This window comes from Homalodisca vitripennis, chromosome 5 (genome assembly GCF_021130785.1).
Source record: "Homalodisca vitripennis isolate AUS2020 chromosome 5, UT_GWSS_2.1, whole genome shotgun sequence".
Taxonomy (NCBI): Eukaryota; Metazoa; Arthropoda; class Insecta; order Hemiptera; family Cicadellidae; genus Homalodisca; species Homalodisca vitripennis.
In genome coordinates this window covers 85,700,045-85,722,768 of record NC_060211.1, presented here as the reverse complement: position 1 = coordinate 85,722,768, position 22,724 = coordinate 85,700,045, and the positions used below count along the sequence as shown (strand labels likewise).

The following is a 22,724-nucleotide window of genomic DNA, read 5'->3' as shown; positions in this document are numbered from 1 at the left end:
TCTCAAATTTAGGAAGCTCTTGCCTACTGAGAGCTCCTGGACTCGGAGAGATTCCGGACTGTGACTTTTGACCTCAGAGGTCTCCGGACCTCTAGGAGTTTTTGGCCTCTGGTAGCTATCAAAGGCCTCTAGAAGCTCCAATTCAGGGAGATTCGCACTCTGGGAATTTTGGCTTTCAGAGAATGCCCAACTACTGGGTGTTGTCAATTTCTGGGAAATCCTGGTATCTGGCTAATTTCGTTGTTATTATTCCCTGTGGTATATGTTTTTCTATTAATTTTTAACTGTAATCTTTGATGATGTTTCCTCTTGGTTATTGTACCTGAACGCTCTGTTGCAAGTTAATATATGACTGACTCCCCCTCCCGTTGTTGTTGGATTGTTATATGTAGTCAACATGTCTTCATGGCACACAGTATAAAGTTAAGATAAAATTAATATAAAAATGTGATGTATTAGGTTTAAAATTGTATTATACTGAATTATGGTATTACAAATGGTTCATGTATGCTGCTTTAAAAATCTCTTACCTTCCCAAGTTCATGGCTTTCCAAAAGGTCACACGAAATCAGGTGGGTTTCTCCATCCAAGGATTTACTTCTTCTTGTATCTTCACATCCTCTTCTGTATGAAGTGGTCGACATTCCTGCAACAGGTAATAATCACATTGCGGTAATCCTGTAAATCAGGCAATAAATTCAGCCAAACAATGCAGTGTTTGTAGCCATATTGTCCAGACTTTACAAACAATTATACACATCACACACAATTTAAATCCTGCAATTTAAATTTTTGCTTTATCTAATTTTTATGACTTTAAAATATTGTAATCTTTCACAGGACAAATAATGTGTTATTTGCAGTAAAAACATCATTAAAATTTAACAATGTTCTTGAATAAATTAGTTTTGTTTACTTTACATTCAAACTTGAGTATCATACTAAATCATGTGTTCCTGTAATAAAGTGTGTAGGAAGTACAAGGAAGATGTTTATAGTTTAAGGGTAGGAACAATAATTGTTTCTTTTTTACAATATCTATGACGTATACAGCAAAATCTTACTTCTTATTGATACTTCTGTTCGATTGATAAGAAAAGCTTTAATACAAGGGATAAACAGGTCATATCCAAACTTTAAGCTAGCTTCTCATCTAGTCCATTATGGAGCAATGTTTTTTATTGATAAGAGACTCCAACTTTTTCTCAGGGAGAGGTGCATCACCTGGTTTGATATGTAAACCTTCCCAAAAAAGGGTGAAATGCTTAAAGCGCCATTAATTAAAAATAACAAAATGCTATTGTCTACAACATCATTTTCTTGGCATAGACCTCAAGAGAATAGTTCACTCAGTTTGTTCTACAATGAAAACTTTAATTTAACTTACTTATTAAACTTACTTTAAATGTGGTTAACGACTTAATATAATTACTATTTAAAATAGGAATATGATCAATTAGAGAGGAAACTATTCATTGATTTACCTAAAGCAAGTCTAATAGCGGTCTTACTGCAAAAAATAAGAATATATTTACTATACTTCCACTTAGACATTCATTGAATTTGAAAGAAAACAATAACGATTCAAGTCAAAAACCTTCACTTTAATTTAAGGGTTTTAAAGCAGTTTGTCAAATGACTGCTACAGATGGCAAGTGCTTAAAATACCTGAATTCAGCGATTTCAAAAACTGTTTAAGTAAGACGAAATATTTTATGGTCCTGTCATATAAAAACTTTACTATTATCTATTTGAAAAAAACAAAAAATGGAAAAGAAGCATTAGAATTTTTAAAGGACATTGTTTACAAGTTTGGAGAATAGTAAAACTCCCTTTAAAAACAATTACTCAGCGTTTCTTGGCAGTATCTACAACTCGATGCAGGTGAGCTTAAAAGTCTGTTTCTCAGATGTCAATGTCAACTATATTCCCGATCATTTGTAAGTCTATAGTGAAGTGCGAGATCAAAGACTTCAAGGGGATGTCTTTGAGATAAGAAGATGCTACTAAGAAAGGTAGAATGGCAATAGCTAACTGAAAATTGCTGTTTGTTCAAGTGAGAAATTGAAAATGAAATATGAACACGTTTTGGAAGAAACATCACAGAGGAGAAAAAAGCCACCCATGGTAGCTAAGTAGTTAGCATCATCTTATCACTCTAGAGATATGGGTTTGAATACCACTCTGAGTACAGCATTTTAGGACAGAAAACGAAACATCTGAGCTCTGAAGAAAAAAGGTAAAAACTATTTTAGTCTCAGATCAACCACAATAACAGGCCAAACCAGCAAACACGGGTTTGAAGTTATTTGTAATGAATTTTTAGTTTATTTCAGTAGAATTCTGATAGTTTCACTGATAATATGATTTGTTGATATGAACCTTTTATATATTGCAAAAAGCTGTATATAATAAGGATAAATGTAATTTTGTAAGTCGCTACTCAAAAACATTACATTAATCTAAAAAATGTGACCGAAAATGATTTTTATTTATGTTACTTGTATGAGAGATTTTAACATCAATTTAATCAAAAACACTACTAATTTAACAGGAGGACTCTTATGACAGAGACACAATTTTTAAACTTTGAATGACCGTCATCATGTAAAGCCGTGTAAACACAAAGTTACTATCCTAATTTAATTTGACACTAGTTAAAAGTTACGATAACATTATTATAATGTTTACAATACCACTATATTACATGGAGTAAATGCATATCACACACCCAAAAGAACACAAACATGTAACTACTGAGTTGATATAAATCCATATGTATGCATATAGGCTACTTATTTGTATGTTTGTATGTACATATACTTTTAAAAAATAAGCGCACATTTACACTCGTAATTTAGAACTGAGAATGGTTTCTGAGCGTTATCTTATGTACAGAAAGATAAACAAATATATTCTGTTCATGATAAAATTTGGTTGATTAAAATTAGAGATTTCTATCAAAATCAATTAAACAAGCTTAAATAAGTAAGGTGCAGAGTACTGCAAGCTAACAAGAAGCTGTGGCCATTGAACAAGAATGATATTTTCTGGAAAACAAAATTAAAGCACGGGTGAGGGACAGTTTGTTGCCATTAGCTCCGCCTTGTTTCCTCTGGGGCGTTTAAAATGTCAGCGTCACATTAACCATGGCTAGAGTAACCAATACTAACAGCTGTGAGTGTTCTAGCGCCAAACAAATCGGCTGGTGTTGAACAGATGTTTGTTTGCTGATGAATGTGGCTAGTGATGGCAGAAAGGCTGCTGATGATGGTAGCTGTTGTTACTCTTAAGATGGCTGGCGTCTTGTTTGGCTTGGGGATTCCACAGATTTGTATTTACCTGCTCCAGGTGATGCAATGCTCCTGTTAGCCATGCTCTTAGAAAACTAAGGTAAACAAATGAGTGTGAGGAAATGTTGCTCAAAGTGGAGGAAAAAACGTATACACTACTTTCTATTTTTCTTCGCGTGATCCTGAAGCTTAAGATTCATAAAAATAGTTTTCATTGTAACACCTTGTATTATATTAATAGCTTTATTACTGTAGATAATTACAATACTGTATAGCATATGTCCAATTGAATAAAATATATCAGAATATAAGTAAAATTAACAAATAAATACCCATAAAAATATAAAATTCAATTGTATAATACTTATAATTATAAACAAAGAATGTAAAAAGTTTACAGGGTAAAAAGCTAAATTGCTACACATAACAGCACCCAACCCAACAGAATTAATTAATCCTCATGATCGCAAACTCGCCAACAGAGTAGTAGGTTCCTTGCACCAATAGGCGCCTTAGCTTCCTCTTAAACAGTTGTATCCTATTTTCAACACGCAAGTCTAAAGGCAGTTTATTGTCTAAAGGGTTGACAGTTTAGCCCCGACTTTAGATGGCAAGAGCATGTGCTGCGCAGATCTACGAGTAAATGCATCTGCAGGGCGAGCCCTCTGGTGTTGTACTCATGAGGTCCCTGCCCTGCGTTACCTTACATTTGTAACAACATTACAGGACGGTCTTTTATATGTAAAGGGCCGGGAAGGTTAAAAAATCAAGTTCTCTGAAACAATCCCTACATGATTCTCTGATTCACACTTTTACAATGATTGCTATAGTTTTATTCACATTACTGTACTTTCTTTAATTTAGTATAGTATTGTTGTAGTCTAGAAGCGATTTATCTCTCGGAAAAGCATGCCTATTTATTTAATATACAATACTCTTCTGGAATTGATCCACCGTTTGCCTTTTTATATTACTGAATCTTTCGTCTCGCCTCTACCCACCCCACTCCCAGAAACTTGTTTCTCAAAGTAAAGTATTTATTTCATAAAAATGTTTTGGGGGACATTTAAAGTTCATCGTATAGGTATATGGATGGAACTTGCTATGGTTGTGTGCCTCAGGGCTCGTAAAACTGTGTACCTACCTCCTCTCAGTAGAACATTTATTCAACAAAATTACTGGAGGATCTTAAGTCAACAAGAAAGTTATTGCCAGAGTCAAACTCTTCTGATCGTCTCCAATCTATCCAAGTAGTGAGCTGCTAAAATAGAACTGATAGATATAGATATAGTCCGATCTTTTCCTAAGGTTAATTCGATCTCTAGACGGGAAATTTGGCACTGGCAATGAGAATTACTCAGTCTTCAAAATAGTTTTTAGTACAAACCTCTTGACGATTTTATATTGGGAGGAATCGTTAATAGTTATGAACAATACCCAAAAAAATAAAACTTAGCTGAAAGGAGCAAATACTGGAGTATCAGATGGGTCTGATATAAGGATAGAAACTGGTATCGAGTAATATGGTTCTAAATCTACAGACATAGAGTCGTACTGAAAAATGGTTTAGGTCTGGAGTAAATTGTACTTTAATAACTATTAAGGTTTCAGGATGACGGTCGTTCCAATTTTAGAAAAGGAATGGTTTTATCGCAGTTGTATTGTGCTTAACAAAGCAGTTTAACATTTTGAGACGATATTCACGCGTGAAATCTACCTTTCTTCTGACTAAACCGATAGGAACGTATTATTTACAATAGGGGCCGTTCAAGTATTACGTAAGCACTATGGGGGGGCGGGGGGTCTTTGCTTTGCTTATTTGGGATGACATGGGGGGTAGGGGAGTCTAGATGATGATTACGTCATCGGTAGTTATTTTCTTTTTTACAACGAATGGCAACCCACACATTGTCTTTTCTTGAAAACGAAACGCATTTTCGGGAATTCCCGCAAGTAATACATACGTTTAGTGAACAGTGCGCGGTAATTCCCCTACATCGCGTTAGAACCGAGTAAGGGAATTACCGCGCGCTGTTCACTTGTCTCAATTTCCTCTATCAGTTGTATTGTTTTCGTTTGGATGCTATAGCGAGTAGACGTATTGTAAAGCATAGTAAAGCAAGTTAACATTTGTGTTACCATTCATTCCATTAGCCAAAGTTTAATGTTTAAATAAGACGTCGTTTCAAATAGACAAAATCCAAGTTATACCCAAAAAGTGTTTGAACGTTTTAAAAATCTCATACAAGTACGGAAGTACAAAAGAAATGTACAAAAATTAGTTAACGAAGTGTGGCGAAATTACAAAATTACAAGCAAAATCCGACAAGGAACTAGATATTATTGTATCTAAAAGAATCGAAGAAGAATTGCAAGCGGCGACTAAGAATAAATCCAATCTACTACATTTTTTTTCTAAGGTGAGTGACGAAATCATTTTAGGTACCTATGAATACCTACTAGAAATATTAGAAATCGCCAAAAAGTTTTCTCTTTGCTAATTAGAAAATATTATGGCCTATCTTAAAGTATAGAGGTAATATTCATTATATAGATTTATTTCTTATAATTGATTCCGTCAATTGGTCACAAAATACATGATGTTAAGTTTTATACATATATATAATACCTACAGAAAAACTATACTCTATTCAAATAGGTATTTTAAACAGAATGTAAACAATCTTTATATGTCCTTTTTATTATTGAAATATGTGGTTTAAAATTGTAAACTGTGTAAAATCTGTTGTAATTCATTTAAAAACTCAACAAATTATTAAAATTCCTTTTCTGTAAGTACATAAAGGTGCGTACAGACATCGCGAGGCGTGCGCCGCGAATGGTTCGCACGTATACATGGTTGCCGTAGCATGCCTCAGGTTGAGTGTATGCGAGACGAACCATTTGCGGCGCAAGCCTCGCGATGTCTGGTACGCACCTTTACAAATATCTGATTTTATAATTGCATATTTCAATAAAAAGACATATCAAGATTGTTTACATTCTTTTTAAATACCTACTTGAATAGAGTATAACACCCTTGTATTTTGTGACCGGAACGAATTGCTCGTTTAATGATATTAGATTTAAAGCCATAGGGTTTTGTATTTACCATATATATTGCCATACGTTGTATTTATGTATGTAGCTTAATAATAGAATCTTAGCAGAACCCAAGAAAGTTTTTTTATTTTTAGGCAACCTGTAAACCTGCAGAAAAACACAAATCACACAGCCAGCTTCAAATATTAAAAAACAGGAAGAAGATAAAATAAAAACCGGTAATGAATCACAACAGCAATGCGAAGTAAATAAAAATACAGATAAACAGAGACCAAAACCTTCTCAGGACGCTATGAAAAATAAGATTGTTCTACTCGAAAAAAATCTGAATGCTTTGTATTCTGTCCAGAGATACTATGCCAAGCCGTGCTGAAGTTGATAAACAGATCATTAAGTTTGCGCGAGGAAATAAAAACAGCAAAACAGTCTTTAAACAGGAAGGTTCAAAACGCAGTTGCCCTGAAGAAACACAGGGATGGTAGGAAAAGAAAAGTTAGAAGATATTTGTCATGAAAATCCAGAAATGAAAAAAAAAGACTATCTCTGAGGGATTCAGTGGGACGTCCTAATCTTGAAAGCAATCAACCTTTTACTATTGAAAACAATCGCGGATATAGCTTTATTTGGGAGTTCAGCAGATAGATGATAGAAGACGAACGGAATCAATTCGCAGCGTAAAAACTCTTGATGAACTCACACAAGAATATGTAAAATGGGATTTGACATTAGTCGCAGTGGGACATATCTTCGTTTTGATTCCCAGAAAATCTAATTCTGCAGAGGGACGAAGACATGTATCGACAGTCCCCTGTTAAGCCTCATTCGGGCTCAAACTGATCACCACAAGAGCCACTTAGATAGCAAGTTCCCTGAAACAATCAATCCATTATTTAGAGAACATAGCATCCATACTAGGACCAGATCAAGTATTTTTTCATATCTCAAGATGATACAGCTCGAGTCCCTATTGGCGTAACTGCGGCAAATAAGCAAGCACCTCTTCTAATGCACATGGAATATAGAATCAAATTGCCTGATCACGATTGGGTAATCGCTGAGCGTCCATAAATATAATACCATCTGTTTATGCTGGTATCAAAATCACTTCCAATATGCTAGGACAACCGCAAGCCGTTGGATATTCTGGACCAAACATACATCGCTATTCGAAGTGAAAGAAAGCATAGTTCATCTACTGCTAATACTCATGATCAGGATTTCGAGACGCTTATCGAACTTGAAGAGTTTCGACCATTAGCTAAAACTGACCATGGACTAGTAAAACCAGTGGTAATCATGACGGTTGATGGAGGGCCAGATGAAAATCCGCGTTATCAAAAGTCATAGGGTTTGCTATACAACACTTTAAGCGACATGATCTCGATGCATTGTTTTTAGCTACCAATGCCCCCGGAAGAGTGCGTATAAACAGAGTAGAGCGCAGAATGGCTCCTCTTAGTCGGGAACTGGCTGGTTTAATATTGCCTCATGACCATTTTGGGTCTCATTTGGATGAACGTGGCGTTACAATTGATGAACATTTTAGAAAGATCTAGTTTCGAATTTGCAGGAAATGTATTAGCTGAAGTATGGAGTTCAAGTGGAAATTGATGGCTATAATGTTAATGCAAAATATGTTGGGGCAGGTGAAGACAAGATCTGAACATGTGCGTTACTTGCTACAAATTGTAAAATGTAGAAATGACAGAATGCTGTCGTCCAAGAAAGTGGTCTATTTAAACTAGAACAACAGGGTTCTCCACCACCTGTAAAAGTAAAACAACAGTTGATGACTTGGTTTTAGATGAAGGAGGGCAATTTCTTAATCTTCCAGTCAATTTAGCTCTACACTTAAGTGCCTTTCACTCAAAGATTTCCTGCAAATGCCATACGATTATTTTTGTCCGACGGTACAATTGAGGCTTATCAAGTCGAACATCGCAAAACGTGTGTCTTTATCATGCTTCCGTCAAGTCACTAAATCGTCACATCGAAAAGGGACATAAGAAAGTAAACACGCACACTGATAGGAAAAGTTAGACCTGTAAGAGTCGCTTGCTCGTCATGCTAATGAACTGATGTGCATTATTCAAAATTTAGAGCACCATGAGTCCATGATGTGAATGGCTCGATGAGAATGACGTGGACATTCCAAAATCGGATGAAAAAGCGAGCAGACTCACAACACGAGCAGCAATCTAAGCAATCCAATGTCATCGAAAACATTAGAATCATGATTCGGGTTTCATGGAATGAAGACTGTTAATTTGAATTTAATATATGTACCAAAAATTTAAAAATAAAGTTTGTTTATGTTAGTAAGATATAGTATTTTTGTCCTTTACTCTATGTTTGTAATACCGTTTTCAGTAAAATATAATCTCTATCCTAAATCTATTTTTCTTATTTTTCAAATTATAATTATAACGTTATAAAATTAAAAAAAACAATACATTAATTGACAAAATGTTTACGTAAGCAATGGGGGGAGGGGGTAAGAGCTTTGCTTTACTTTTGCTGACAAGGGGGGTGGGGGTAAATAATTGCAATAAATCTGCTTACGTAATACTTGAACGGCCCCATACTGCCAACCATATGCGTTATTCAAGTTCATATCGTAAATTATAACCCATTCCTTGTTTGTTAGTGAATCATTACTGCAGATTATTAAGTGTAGAGCTAATAAAGTAAGTTGGTTACATAATGTACATGTAGGAATGATGCGGGGGTAGATGTAACCTTGTCAAACCGTGAAGTTACAGCAAGCACTTTAGTTACAGCAAGCACTTTAACTCGTCACATGACGGCGTTCAGCGAGTTAAACACCCAGTTGGCAAGTTGCTAACTAACACCAGTTACGTGCCATGCCGCTAACCGGCAAAACACCTAAAAATACCTTTGTTTCTCCACAGTCTGCAGTTTGTTGGTTTACTGGGGAAAACAGCGTTACATGCACAAGTTATATCCTAACGTGTAACTGCACGTTGTAATCAACATCAACATACATTTGAACTCTTACAAATTTCACCAAAACAATTAAGTTAATAATGTATTAAATTCATACAAACCAAACCTTAATGTATTATGCGCATTTAATAAATCAATTGTACACAGAAGACTTCTTTAAAATATGAATATAAATGAAATATTATTTCCATTCATATTAACTATAAAAAAATAAATTTTTATAAATTTCAAACGATAAATAAAACTTATTGACCAATACAAAATTTAAAAAAACAAAGCATATTTATTGGGCCCATAGTAAATTAATTAGGAATGTAAGTTATGATCAATATAATACTACGCAAAAATAGTTATACAGTTCTGAAAACTATTACGTATTAAAATGTATAACTATAACAGGATTACGTACTTTTGCCACCGTTAAATGTATACAGTGTTTATATAAAGTCCTTCGTAGGCTAAACATTTTTTGAACGATTACAGATAAAGCAATAACACTTAGTATATCATTACTACACCTGAAAATTAACTCATTGGGGTAACTATCAGTTTTCTATTATGACGCTTCTGTTTTAACAAGGGGACAGCCCACAAGAAAAAAAACTTCAATGAGACAATAGGTCGAGTTATACATAAAAATGTACTTACCAAGGCTTTGGACCATGTGCCAAACAAATATAATCCTCATAGGCTCAAGATGCGTACTACTAAGAAAGATTTTGGAAAAGTCAGGCCTTAAGTGTGTTTCTTGGGATTGCAACCCCTACGACAACTATATTCTGTTTTTAAACATTTCGCTGCCTAATGGTGAAATTTTAAAAAGTGTGTCCAGTGCTCTAAACAGAAAAGAATAGACTGTTATGTAGATCACCACATAAGTAGGTGTGTAGTAGTAGTGTGTGTTATTGAAGTAGAGTTGCAGCCCTAGAAGCACTATATTTTTGGCTTTGTGCACAACTTCTCGCTGTTGTATAAAGGTGAAATTTCACATACACATGTATCATTAGATAATATAAAAACAAGAGCATTTTCGTGAATATTAACCTCCCAAAGAGGCTGAAATGGACTTGCAACCCCTAGAAGAACAAGGTTGTTTTCAACTTCCTGCTGTCCTATAAAGGTGAAATTTGACACACATGTGCATCACGCGCTCATTGTTGATTGCATACTACCGGTATCAGATATGCCTTAGATCAGAAGTAGATCACTATATCCGGAGGTTGATACATTCCGAGAAAATTTGTAATGGGTTACATGCTTTATTTGTATAATGACAAAACTTCAATTGCTGTCAATTATTGACTTTATTACAGTAAAACATTTTGTTTGTACAACATTTTTATAAACAAGTTATTTTTCTTATTGCTGTTTTTTATATTTGGATTAAATAAGACAGTTTTTTTACGACTGCAGGCGACTGTGTTATATTGCTGTTTTTAACATGCATTAACCGATTACATGCTGAAACCGTATTGACATTTAAATATGGCGACCATGTTAAAACTGATGAATTGCTGCATACTTTAAAATTTAAGGATTACTTCACAATGTTTAATCCTCCATTTATGAGACACCCTGTATATATACTTTCTTAATCATGACAACAAACTGAACTATGGTACCAAGTCATCTTAGGCAGGAGTAGATTGCAATGGTATAAATTTTCGACCTGAGCAAGCGTCTCAGATATACCTAGGGTTAAAACGTATATATAGATCCCGAGTTGTATCGTTACATTATTGAAAAATAAAATCTTCTAATTTTTATGTTGGGAGAACGAAGACAGGTACCGGTTTTGGCACTTATAAACCAAACTGCTACTTTCAACATTGGTAACTCGAAAACTTATGATCCTATGAAGAATAAATCTTTACAAAAGATAGGCAAATTGTCTGTAGTTTTAGAATTATATGAGTCTTACTGCAAATATTGATATTGGCATCACTATCATCAATATAATTTTATACTTTCATTCCACTGTTAGTTATTATTCAATTTTGTATTTTATTTTCAAACCTAGTCATATGCATACGTAAGTAAATTTTAACTAGTTACTCCATAATTCTCACAAAATCTGGAATTGTTATGTTCTTAATTTTATTTTAGTTCTGCTTATTAATATTTGTTTCTGAAATTAGTTCTTTAGAGTTTCTCACGTTGAATCTTCTTATACATATTTCAAAGCACTATTATAAAAATCGAATTCTATCTTTTACTGTGTATTTATGACTTGCTTTATACTGCATCATGCGCACTGAAATATGGTGGACGTTGTTTCTCACCCAGCCCACGAGCTATATGCTGAAAGTATCAAATTTGCATGTGTTCACCTACTTATGCATAATTATCGTCATAAAAAATGTATTATTATTATTATTATTGGGATTAAATTGTATTTAAAACAAACCACGTACAATTTTTTTATAGATAGCTCAAAGCCTATTTGGCCAATGTTGACATGCATGTAACATGTGTCTCGATTAAAATTGATAAATTTTACTGTCAAGAACACAAACTTCCATGCACAAATTATGTTATAATGAACTCGAGTGACATATATGATAATGTATAAAATCACACTGAACGCCTAAAATATCTCCTTGTCTCATTTACATTGCGTTGACTGAATATCACAAACGAAGAAATAAACACGTCAATGTCAATAACGTTGTTTGCAAACCCTCCCGAGAGTACCACTTTTCGCTGACAATTTGTCAGACAAAAATAAACCACAGCCATCTGGAGTTGTGTGTAGCTGAGGAGTTGATTGGGACTATCCATCATCCTCCAGATATAGATAGCTTGAGACTCTTGATCGCGGTTCTCAACTTGAGCCAGAGAGCTCCGAATGATTCTTGACATGTGTTGGTCAAACAGTTCAACGCTCTAGCAGTTCTACAAACGTGACTCTTTCCTTTACTGAATTGTGCGTGTCAAATATATATAGATAGCTGAAGACTCTTGATCGCGGTTCTCAACTTGAGCCAGAGAGCTCCGAATGATTCTTGACATGTGTTGGTCAAACAGTTCAACGCTCTAGCAGTTCTACAAACGTGACTCTTTCCTTTACTGAATTGTGCGTGTCAAATATATATAGATAGCTGAAGACTCTTGATCGCGGTTCTCAACTTGAGCCAGAGAGCTCCGAATGATTCTTGACATGTGTTGGTCAAACAGTTCAACGCTCTAGCAGTTCTACAAACGTGACTCTTTCCTTTACTGAATTGTGCGTGTCAAATATATATAGATAGCTGAAGACTCTTGATCGCGGTTCTCAACTTGAGCCAGAGAGCTCCGAATGATTCTTGACATGTGTTGGTCAAACAGTTCAACGCTCTAGCAGTTCTACAAACGTGACTCTTTCCTTTACTGAATTGTGCGTGTCAAATATATATAGATAGCTGAAGACTCTTGATTGCGGTTCTCAACTTGAGCCAGAGAGCTCCGAATGATTCTTGACATGTGTTGGTCAAACAGTTCAACGCTCTAGCAGTTCTACAAACGTGACTCTTTCCTTTACTGAATTGTGCTTGTCAAATATATATAGATAGCTGAAGACTCTTGATCGCGGTTCTCAACTTGAGCCAGAGAGCTCCGAATGACTCTTGACATGTGTTGGTCAAACAGTTCAACGCTCTAGCAGTTCTACAAACGTGACTCTTTCCTTTACTGAATTGTGCGTGTCAAATATATATAGATAGCTGAAGACTCTTGATTGCGGTTCTCAACTCAAGCCAGAGAGCTTCAAATGACTCTTGAGATGTGTTGATCAAACACTTCAACGTTCTAGTAGTTCTGTGAACGTGACTCTTTCCTTTACTGAATTGTGCTTGTCAAAGTTGTAATGACTATAAGGAACAGTATGAGGCCAAGAATAAATTCCCGAGGAACTCCTTTTCTTAGGTCAATAATTTATGATGAAGCATATTCTACTTATATACATTGTCCTCTATCTACAGGCAGTTAACTCCCTCATACGGTAATAAGATACGGACCCTACATTATATAGGAGCATTATCCCTGAAGCGGCTCTTGGGATAGTCGCTGAGCGATAATAACTAAGCGATAGTAGCTCAGAAATAGTAGGTAACAAGGCCATCGTCCAACCTTACATCAGCAAGGAGACTCTAAACCAGTTGTCTCGATCATAAGAGAGATGGCAGAAACAAACCAGAGCAAATCGCAATTAGAATAGCTCTGTGACAAATTTGGGATAAACCAATATATAATAAAACCGTTGGGCTGGTTATGCATTTTCAGATTCTATGTGTGATTCTAAGCTAAAAATGAATAATAATTTTCCCCAATTACCACTATGGCTAGCAGCTATACGCTTTTTTTTTTTTTTTTTTTTTGTATTAAAACAATATTATTTTTGTTGTTATGTTTACGATTGTTACAAAACTTGGTAAATGGATCCATCTCAGAAGGTATTATATGAAAAAAATATTTTAATATTTTAAAATGGCGGCCATTTATTTTTGTTCTATGAAAGTTTGTAAATAACGTTTTCTTTCTTTCTTTAACTTTGTAAAAATCGATTAAGAAATAACTATTTTAGGGGAGGTTTTGTATTACACAAGCAAACTAAATGGCCCTTAATTTGACAGTATTTGAACAACTGTTATGTATATCAGCTGTTACTGTAATTACAATGCAACACAGAAACTGACTACTGAACCTTTAACATCTAATAAATGTAAACATAACAAAATTAACACGTTTTTAAGATCAGTTTGCAATTCCATAACACCACCAATTGAATTCAAAGCTCACAGAGTAAAAATACAAAATTAAGAAATGGACAAAATTAAGTTCTTGTGTTGAATGTTATAATATGTAGACAACCTTATCTGTGTATTTTTTGGTTATATAAGTGATGTGTTGTGTGTTACAGGGTACATGTTACAGGGTACGTGTTACTAGGATAGACAGTAGCATTAATCTTTAGTAAAATTGCCAACGACAGAATTAGGATAATAGAATACACCTCCATTCTTAAGTTTAATAAAATTGGTAACCTTTTTAGATAGACCTTTTTAAAATTCAAATATGAATAGTATACTACGTTTTATTCTTCTGCAGCTCAACTAGACGATTACTCGTACAGATTAAGAAAACGGCCGAAGTGATTTCGATTGTTTGACGTCAAAGGTGATAAAAATTCAAAATCAGACGTTACATAACACCAGATTAGAGGAGTCACTTAAATAAATTAACAATGAATGTAAAACTAATCCATATTAGTTGAAATGAAAGATTTGCAAACTACGATTAGATTGGTTTCTTGGGCTGTATATTTCCCAAGTATGTTTTCCAGGCTCGTTCAAAATTTAATTAACGCAAAATGTTTTTCTTCGTTAATTTGTAACTCTCTATTAACTGGTTCCTGTAGAATACATGACAATTGTGTTTAAATATATGATACATGTAATAATGTAATATTATAACACTGAACGCAATCATAAAATACCAATGTTCTGCTTTTGATTACTGAAACTACAATTTCAGATAGTTAATAGAATCTAAAATGTAACTGTAACAGACACACTAAAAATAAAATTAGCTTAGTAAATTGCAGCCTTGAAGATATTTACCCTTCTGCAATGAATACTAGAACTATAGAATCCATTTTCCACCTTCCATCCCTGAAGTATGTAGACTATGCAATTGTCTCTCTAGACCCATTTGTCCGTGGGTCGCATAATTTTGCTACAATTGTCCGTAAAACTACTGAAACTACCAGAATTATTAGAAACTTAGTTCTGACATGACCATATTGCGTGATTTACGAATAATTCTCGTATACACCACTTTAAAGTGAATTTTTGTGACCTGTGATTTCAGAATATCATAATAACAAATTATTACCACAAAATCCAGCAGTGTTTGAAAAATGTAATATAATGAAAACTCTACTTGTAAATGTCATAAAAATAGGTAAAAAATTTACATATGGCAAATTATTTCGACATTTTTTGTTTTAAAACTTATAAAAAGTATTATTTTATTATATTAAAACGAATTAGAGAACTAAACACTCTTTTCAGATTGCTGTGCTAAGAAGAGTTAAAACAGTCACGCAGCTGCAGCTTTTGAATTCTTCAGATTCCAGCCTGCTGGATAATCTGGGTTAAATTAACAAACAGTTCTATATAAAGAACTCGGCAGCTAACGAGTTAATTAGGTGAGAGGAGAGAACAGTCAATGATGTCCTCAGTTCAACTGGGTGCTTGAGGGTGATATTTTTTTTTCAAATTCAGTTAGTTGAAACCAAACACAATGAAAAACTTAATTGATTTATACTTTGAAGATTTGATTCATTTAGTCTAAACGAAGAATCATATAAATATCTCATGGTTTGATTGAAATCTCTTATGTGCACTCATCCTAGCAAGTTTTATTAATAGACCTGAAAGCAGTTTGATACCACAGGATGACCCTTTTAAGAGATCTCTCAAGTTGGGCACGCGTCATCACTGGCACGAGGTTGACAAAACTTAGCACCTCTTGGTAAATACAGCTGTTGCGAGCACCGCGCTGCTGGCAAATCTCCGACTTCGGTGCTAGCTACAGGATACACAGTGAATAACGGGACATAAATCTAACCAACACTGTTCAGAAATAGCAAGTCACCGAAAGTGCACTTGCGTGCGAATAAATCCTCTTCTACCTTTCGATTAATACAACTCTAATCTGAAAACGAATCAAATCATTGCCCCCTTTGTCTATTAAGGTTGGAGCTGTGAAAGAAAGATCACTCCAAAATTGTTTTTATTAGAGAAGTCTTATCCAAAATGAATGTCCAACTACGTAATGTTTCGTATAGAACAAGTAAGGGAAACCCCTTCAGCTAAACGTTGCGCCATCATTTTGAGCTTAGTGGTTTTCCCGCTTTCGGGGAGTAGAGGTTAATATAACATTCTTATTTGGACGCGCCATTGAGACAAAAGCAAATATTTTAGTAAAAAAATCGTTTGAAACTTGTTGCAAAATTACATCGCATGAAGGTACACTCGTAGGTTGGCAACTGAACAAGTCTATCTAAAGTTGCCAGCTCAACAGATTGAAGTTTAAATGTATACATGTACTACATATAATTTAGATTTTATCTATGGAACACACGTGGTGGTTTAGTAATTTTCACGTACAACAATGATATATTTGTCAATTACGCATTCGGGGAATTCTTTATAATCAATAACTTGTATTAGTATGGACGTAAAATTGTGTTTTGTATAATGTTTCATAACTTTAACTTCAAAACGATTAAAATTTTGACTGTCCGAAAGCGGATTCTTTTAAAATAGACTATTGGAATGTCAAAGAAACGTGTAACTGAAACACTCTTGGTTTGTTTGTCTTGTATTATTCGAACGAAGTAATGAAATTTAATTTAGTTCAGTCACAGTTATTAATATTAGTAGATCAAAGTTGAATTAGTAAAGGTTGATGCCCATTAAAAAAAAACTGTACTGATTAATAACCAAAATAAATTATTCAAAAGAGAGTTTAAGTAAACGTATGAAATCTAATTAATTAAACCAAAGTTTTTATCTGCACCAAATTTCAGAACAGAATGGTGGTTGTATGTATGGGTACTCTTGTTGAAGTAGCCACATAGAATTGGCATTAATGTAGATTACTTGCTTTTCTTTATTGGGCACTGTCCTCCTCTATAATAGTTGTTCTTTATAGAGTTGTTCTTTATAATAGTTGTAACTTTAATTCGAATCGATTAACTCTTGTGCCTACAATGGGATGTTTGATGAACGTTCTACACCCGATGAAGCACAACGACCCCAATCGCATAGCATACGTTGCTTCTAGAAGAGAAGTAAATAAAGCAGTAACACGCGAGTGGCGAGCGGTGAGCGGCAAGGGGACACAGTCAAGCCGTGGCTGACCGCCAGCACGGATCTGGCACAGTGCGGGCCGCCGCCGGTGAGAAAGTGTGAGATATCTCATTCATGAGACCGGTGTCACTCTGGACTCTGCCCGCAGTTAAAATACTCACTGGTAAATACTACGGAGTCATCAATCGGTCTCTATTTAGCTGAGTTATTGTTGTCAATAACAGCTTAGACTAGAGGTCACAGCAAGGACGAGTCTGTTGAATCACGGCTGGCCAGAGAGTATGGCTCTGAATAACTAGATAGATGCCTTTCTGATATTTTTTGTTTCGAGAATTAGGTACGTATTATTTTACGAAAAAAGAATGTGCCTGTAAGCTGTTAAGGTACTGAGTCCCATAAACTTTGTGATTGGTTGTAATCAGCATAAGAATCCTTAAGAATAAAGCCATGAAGTAAGTTAATAGGATGAAGAGAGTCTGAAATATAACCTCAATTATCATTATCAGGAAATCCCGAAATATTAATGAGAAATGGTTATTGATTTTAAATAAGTCTACTTCATATTTTATATATAGTGAAATCATATATATATATATATATATATATATATATATATATATATATATATATATATATATATATATAGTGAATGTTTGTGTGTTTGTCCTTTATAGACTCAGAAACTATTTGACCGATCATTATGAAAGTTTGTATGTATTTTTCCACATAGAAGGTTTATATGCTATGCCCATTGATGTAACTCACCACCAGGAGGCGCTGCAAAATATATAAGTTATCAAAGCGCCTGCACATTGTAAACTACAATTACGAGATAGTTGTGTATAATTACCACACACTATGTGAAGGCGCTAAGTTTTTATGGATATTTGTCTTTCAAATGAATTTCTGTTTGGCCTTATAGAACCACCCAAACAGGGGGTTTGGTCATTGAGACCTGTTTGGTCTTAATGTTAGACCACTTTAATATTAAGTACATGTACGTGTACAATGGCTATAAACATACATTTTTGGCAGATTTTCTTGATAGTGTCAACAAGGTAAACTCTAAATCGGCGTTGACAATATAATTCACTTGAACCAGAAGTGCTCATACATGAGCAAAGCTTACAAAAAGAGTGCGAAGCCGCGGGGAACAGCTAGTATCCCATAAATCTACGACTAAATTAATTTAAATGCTATATTCAAGATGTCCAGCAGTACAGCCAGCAATTATGGGTTCTGTTAACAAGTTATTAGCAAAGTTCTTGTTTCAAAGTCAACACGTTTGAAAAATCCTGAAGAATGTCATCTAAACCAGCAGATTTTCCTAGACGCACCTTAAAGATAGTTTTTCTATAGTTTCTGTATAGAGGATGACTCCAGAGAAACTATTATCAGTGCATGGAAGTATTTTAATAGGAATTCACATTATTTGGTTCCAAATTGAATTCCACTTTACGTTAGGCTGTGCTAATTCTGAGCACATTTAAAGGAATGACAACAACAAAGGAAGTGTCTCTGAATAGTCAGTGGTCGGCGATTGACTGAAGGCAAATTACCGTGACTACAAGGGGCTCAGTTGCAGTTTACTGAATGTTATAGATCTAGAATTAGAACTCAGCATACAGAACTGGGCCTGAGGGCAGTGGCATTGACATCTGATGTACAGCTGAGAGTCAACCGTCTGGTATTCACAATTCTGACCGGTACTTACTGGTTCAGTGTCCTTGTTCTCGTTAAAAAGGGTAATCCTGAAGAAGATAACAAATTTATATATTTTAACTTCAAGATATCTGAAGGTATGAATGAGTGTAGCGGATTGCACGTCACTATAACATCTATAACATCCTCTTGCAGATGTCTTTAGTTTTACTGTGTTTTATTGTGCACTATAATTCACATACTTTTTGTAACTGTAAGTAGAATTGGAAACCATACCGACGGCCTAATGTTTCTAATAACGTTATTATTCATGCATATAGAGTGGATTTGTGTTGTAAATCTACAGATATACATAACATCTTATGCTGCACGAATTGCAATAACTCAACAATGTTTATTAGATTCAAGAGAAATCGCTGAAAAGGCATAACACGCACATAATATAATACCACTTCTATTAACATGAATGAAAGTTCTAGTAAAAGAACCCATAGTTGAGTATTAACACAATCTCGTTGAATATCAGTATCTCACACAACAGTAGGCCTATTACAAAATATATACAATATCACGAAATGAGTGTCTTAAAAGCCTGAAGGAAGTATGTAAAACATAAGATGTTTACCATGTTTCACAAAAAACATGTTTTTTATACTTAACTTGGTCTATAAATTGATTGTTACTTGTTACTTCACGACAGTGATCTAAAACATCAGCTGGCGCACAATTTAAGTTTTTTCAATGCACTAACCTCAAAAGTTGTTATTGTTTAGGTATAAGTAAATACATAAAACACAGCTGTTCTTAATATATAAACTTTACAGTATTACTTATAGTAGTTCTTATGTTAGTTATTATGTAATAACAATTAAATAAAACGTGTTTTACGTATTTATCTTATTACCTTAGCTTTGTCTCGTTAATAAAACACAATTGCGCACCAAAAACAATTACTTCAGCTGCTAGCTATGAAAAACTAATATTTTTTATATATAAATAGTATATTCAATAAATTGATCATTGGCACGATCTGGAGTAAAGGTTAGGTCACTAATTTGAGTTTGCTATTTGCATTACACTATTGATTAAGTACTGCATATTTAATATTTTTCAAATTAAAATGTAAATAAGTGTTCAAGTTCAGTTAAAAGTGTCAAAAGCTACATTTATAAGTTAAAAACAAATTTAACAGGAAATTCCAGTTAAATTGGGATTAATAATTGTATATTATTTTAAATTTATTCATTATATTATTATTTTATTTATTATATTATTATTTCATTTGTTATATTATTATGTTATTCATTATATTATTTATTCATTCATTATTTTACTGGATTATAAATTGTTCCCGGTAGCTTTTTCCGATCTTTCACTTCATATAAAATTTTCGCGGACTTCAACGCCTATTAAAAAAAAATAATTACCTAAATTGGTTCAGCCTTTCTTGAGAATAGAGCTTAGAAACACATTTAGCGATTAACTTTTATGTATAAAATAGAATGCGTTGTAGTTTTAATATGTTTTAATTAATGTTGCATAGGACACTTGACTACAACATTTTGCAAAAAAGGACACAAAATTAAGCGCATGTTTGCTTGAGAGACCTCTGCTTGTTATACACCAAGGCGATGAGTGATGATAGGTCCTCAAGCAGCCAGCAAGTCTGCAAGGACCGTATCATCTTGGCCTCTTCCACACGACCGGAGTGGTGGGGGTCCTGATGACAGACACGCCCCCATTTCTCTGTCAACCTAACCAATTACCGACTATTTATAAAAATGCACACGAGTCCCACTTCCTACGCCTTCCTGCATCTTGAACCTGTTAATTATTGGTCCCTAAATAACCCGATTTCACGCGATGTGGTCTGTCGCCGCTCTCGACTAAACGTTAAGATCTACCTACCTACGACCTTGTTCACTCAAACTGCGCCAGTTATAGTACCCATTGCCGGCTTAAGATGTCAACATACCCGAGTACTTGTTTAAAGTTGCGAGTGTGAGTTAGTTGAGAGTAATTGCTGAGCGAGGTGCAACCTTGTTCCTAAGCTCGGCTATTTCTTGGCAAACTATTTTTATTAACATTCCCTCGGCCGCTTATATTTGGGTACACCATTAGTCGCTCACAGAGGGTTTTATCCAGGTTTAGCAAATAATGACTATTATAGTAGTTGAAACTGGTTGAAACGTAAATATTATTAGGGCCGTAGTTTATTTACGGTAGTTTGTATGATTCATTAAAAACAAAATAAAAATATAAGTTGTTAAAAAATGTCAAAAATACTAGAACATTTATTATAGGTAATCCAAATGATTACAATAGTTACACTTTCTTAGTTTTATAATAACAAAGTATAGACTTCAAATGTGCTTACTCGTAGGAAAATGTTCCCATGGTGAACTATTATTGGTACTTATTATTATATTTTTTTTTATTATTTTTTTATTTATCAGCTCAATTATTGACAGTATTAATAAACCTAGCACTTGGTATACAAAACACCTTATTTTAGATGGACTATATTCTTCTCCTAATCACGACAGCAATACCGAGACCGAAAATGACATGATCAGCGAAGTAACCCCTTGTTGATTTCTAGTGTCCTTGATGTGTTTTTATCCGGCAAAGTTGCTGCTTTACTTTTCTATGAATGTCTCTGTGATATTTGTACTGTGCGTTATTATTACATGAGGAAAAGGTCACCTGTTTTTAAATTTTTAGGAAGTGTTTCCTCTGGTTCTTTTGCAGGGTGCTGACAGTAGTTAGACGGTGATCAAATATCAATTCTTAACAACGGCATTGATGAAGAGCGCATTATATAACTCATTGTTTACAAAAGGATCTCTAATAAAACCACCAGATCGTGGTACATTTTCATACATTTCTTCCCTTTTCATACTGGCCAAAAGTCAAGTAAGTCTTTCCTCTTCATTCCACAAAATTGGAATAAGAAACAGATTGTGTGATAAGACGATTGTGTTATAATACGAATCTGGCCAAATTTCGCTCACGAAGATTTGACCAGACGCAATCATCAGACGCTAACGGAAGTTTCGTCTAGTGTCTCACGACAATGACTTCTCACACTGACAAGTTTCTTAACAATAACAGCCGGGAGGTATCTTAGGCTTCTAATAAAGATGAACTGGTAGAAACTAGTGTTGTAGAAACGAGCCTGGGGGAAAACTCAGTCTAGCGTTTAAGTCATGGAAATGATAAAGTTGTTCACACTACCAAGCTTCTTAGTGATATCTAAGAAAAGAAGTTAAAGTTGACGCAAATCAATTTCTCTTCGGATAAGATAACACTGAAGACTGCGACTGTCTCAGCACAGACATCGTCAGAGCAATTCAACCATTAATCGATTACGTTCATTTTCCGAAAGCGCTAGTTGGGGATATCTCTTGTCAATTTATGTGAGTTTAATAGTTAAGCCATTAAATCAAATCAAATATTTGGCGAGAACATGAAAAATGTATAGCAACCGTCAAAGTACGATACTAAATTTTTAAATCATTCACACCACATCGAAACCCCAGTCAAACTTACAATACTCATGTCACTCATATCACATTGACTTTTGCCAATTTTTCCACTTCCAGTGCCGGTTGTCAGTATACTGATTGTGCAGTCATCCAGTCGTATGATATAAACTCGTCAGCACTACAACACACTTGGGACGCTAAAAAGCGTTTCAAGCGCGCTTTTAATGCTCTAGGCGCCGCCGGAGGCATTTTTAATTGATAATGGCAACTTGTTGGCAAAACGAACTCCTACCTGTGCGGGTAAGTAAGTGTCCGTAAATCATAGTCCTATGTGAGTCGGTTCGGTAAATATCTCTGTCTCTTGTTTCATACGCATGTATGCCTCGACCACTTGT

At 34.6% G+C, this 22,724-nt stretch overlaps 1 protein-coding gene across 1 annotated transcript in view; it reads right to left on the bottom strand.

Annotated features, from left to right (window-relative positions):
- Positions 1–22,724, bottom strand: part of LOC124362460 — a 69,033-nt gene that overhangs the window by 34,238 nt on the left and 12,071 nt on the right. The window contains exon 2 of the mRNA XM_046816978.1: positions 531–646. Within this exon, the coding sequence (XP_046672934.1) occupies positions 531–646 (116 nt within the window). The remainder of the gene's footprint in view (positions 1–530; positions 647–22,724) is intronic.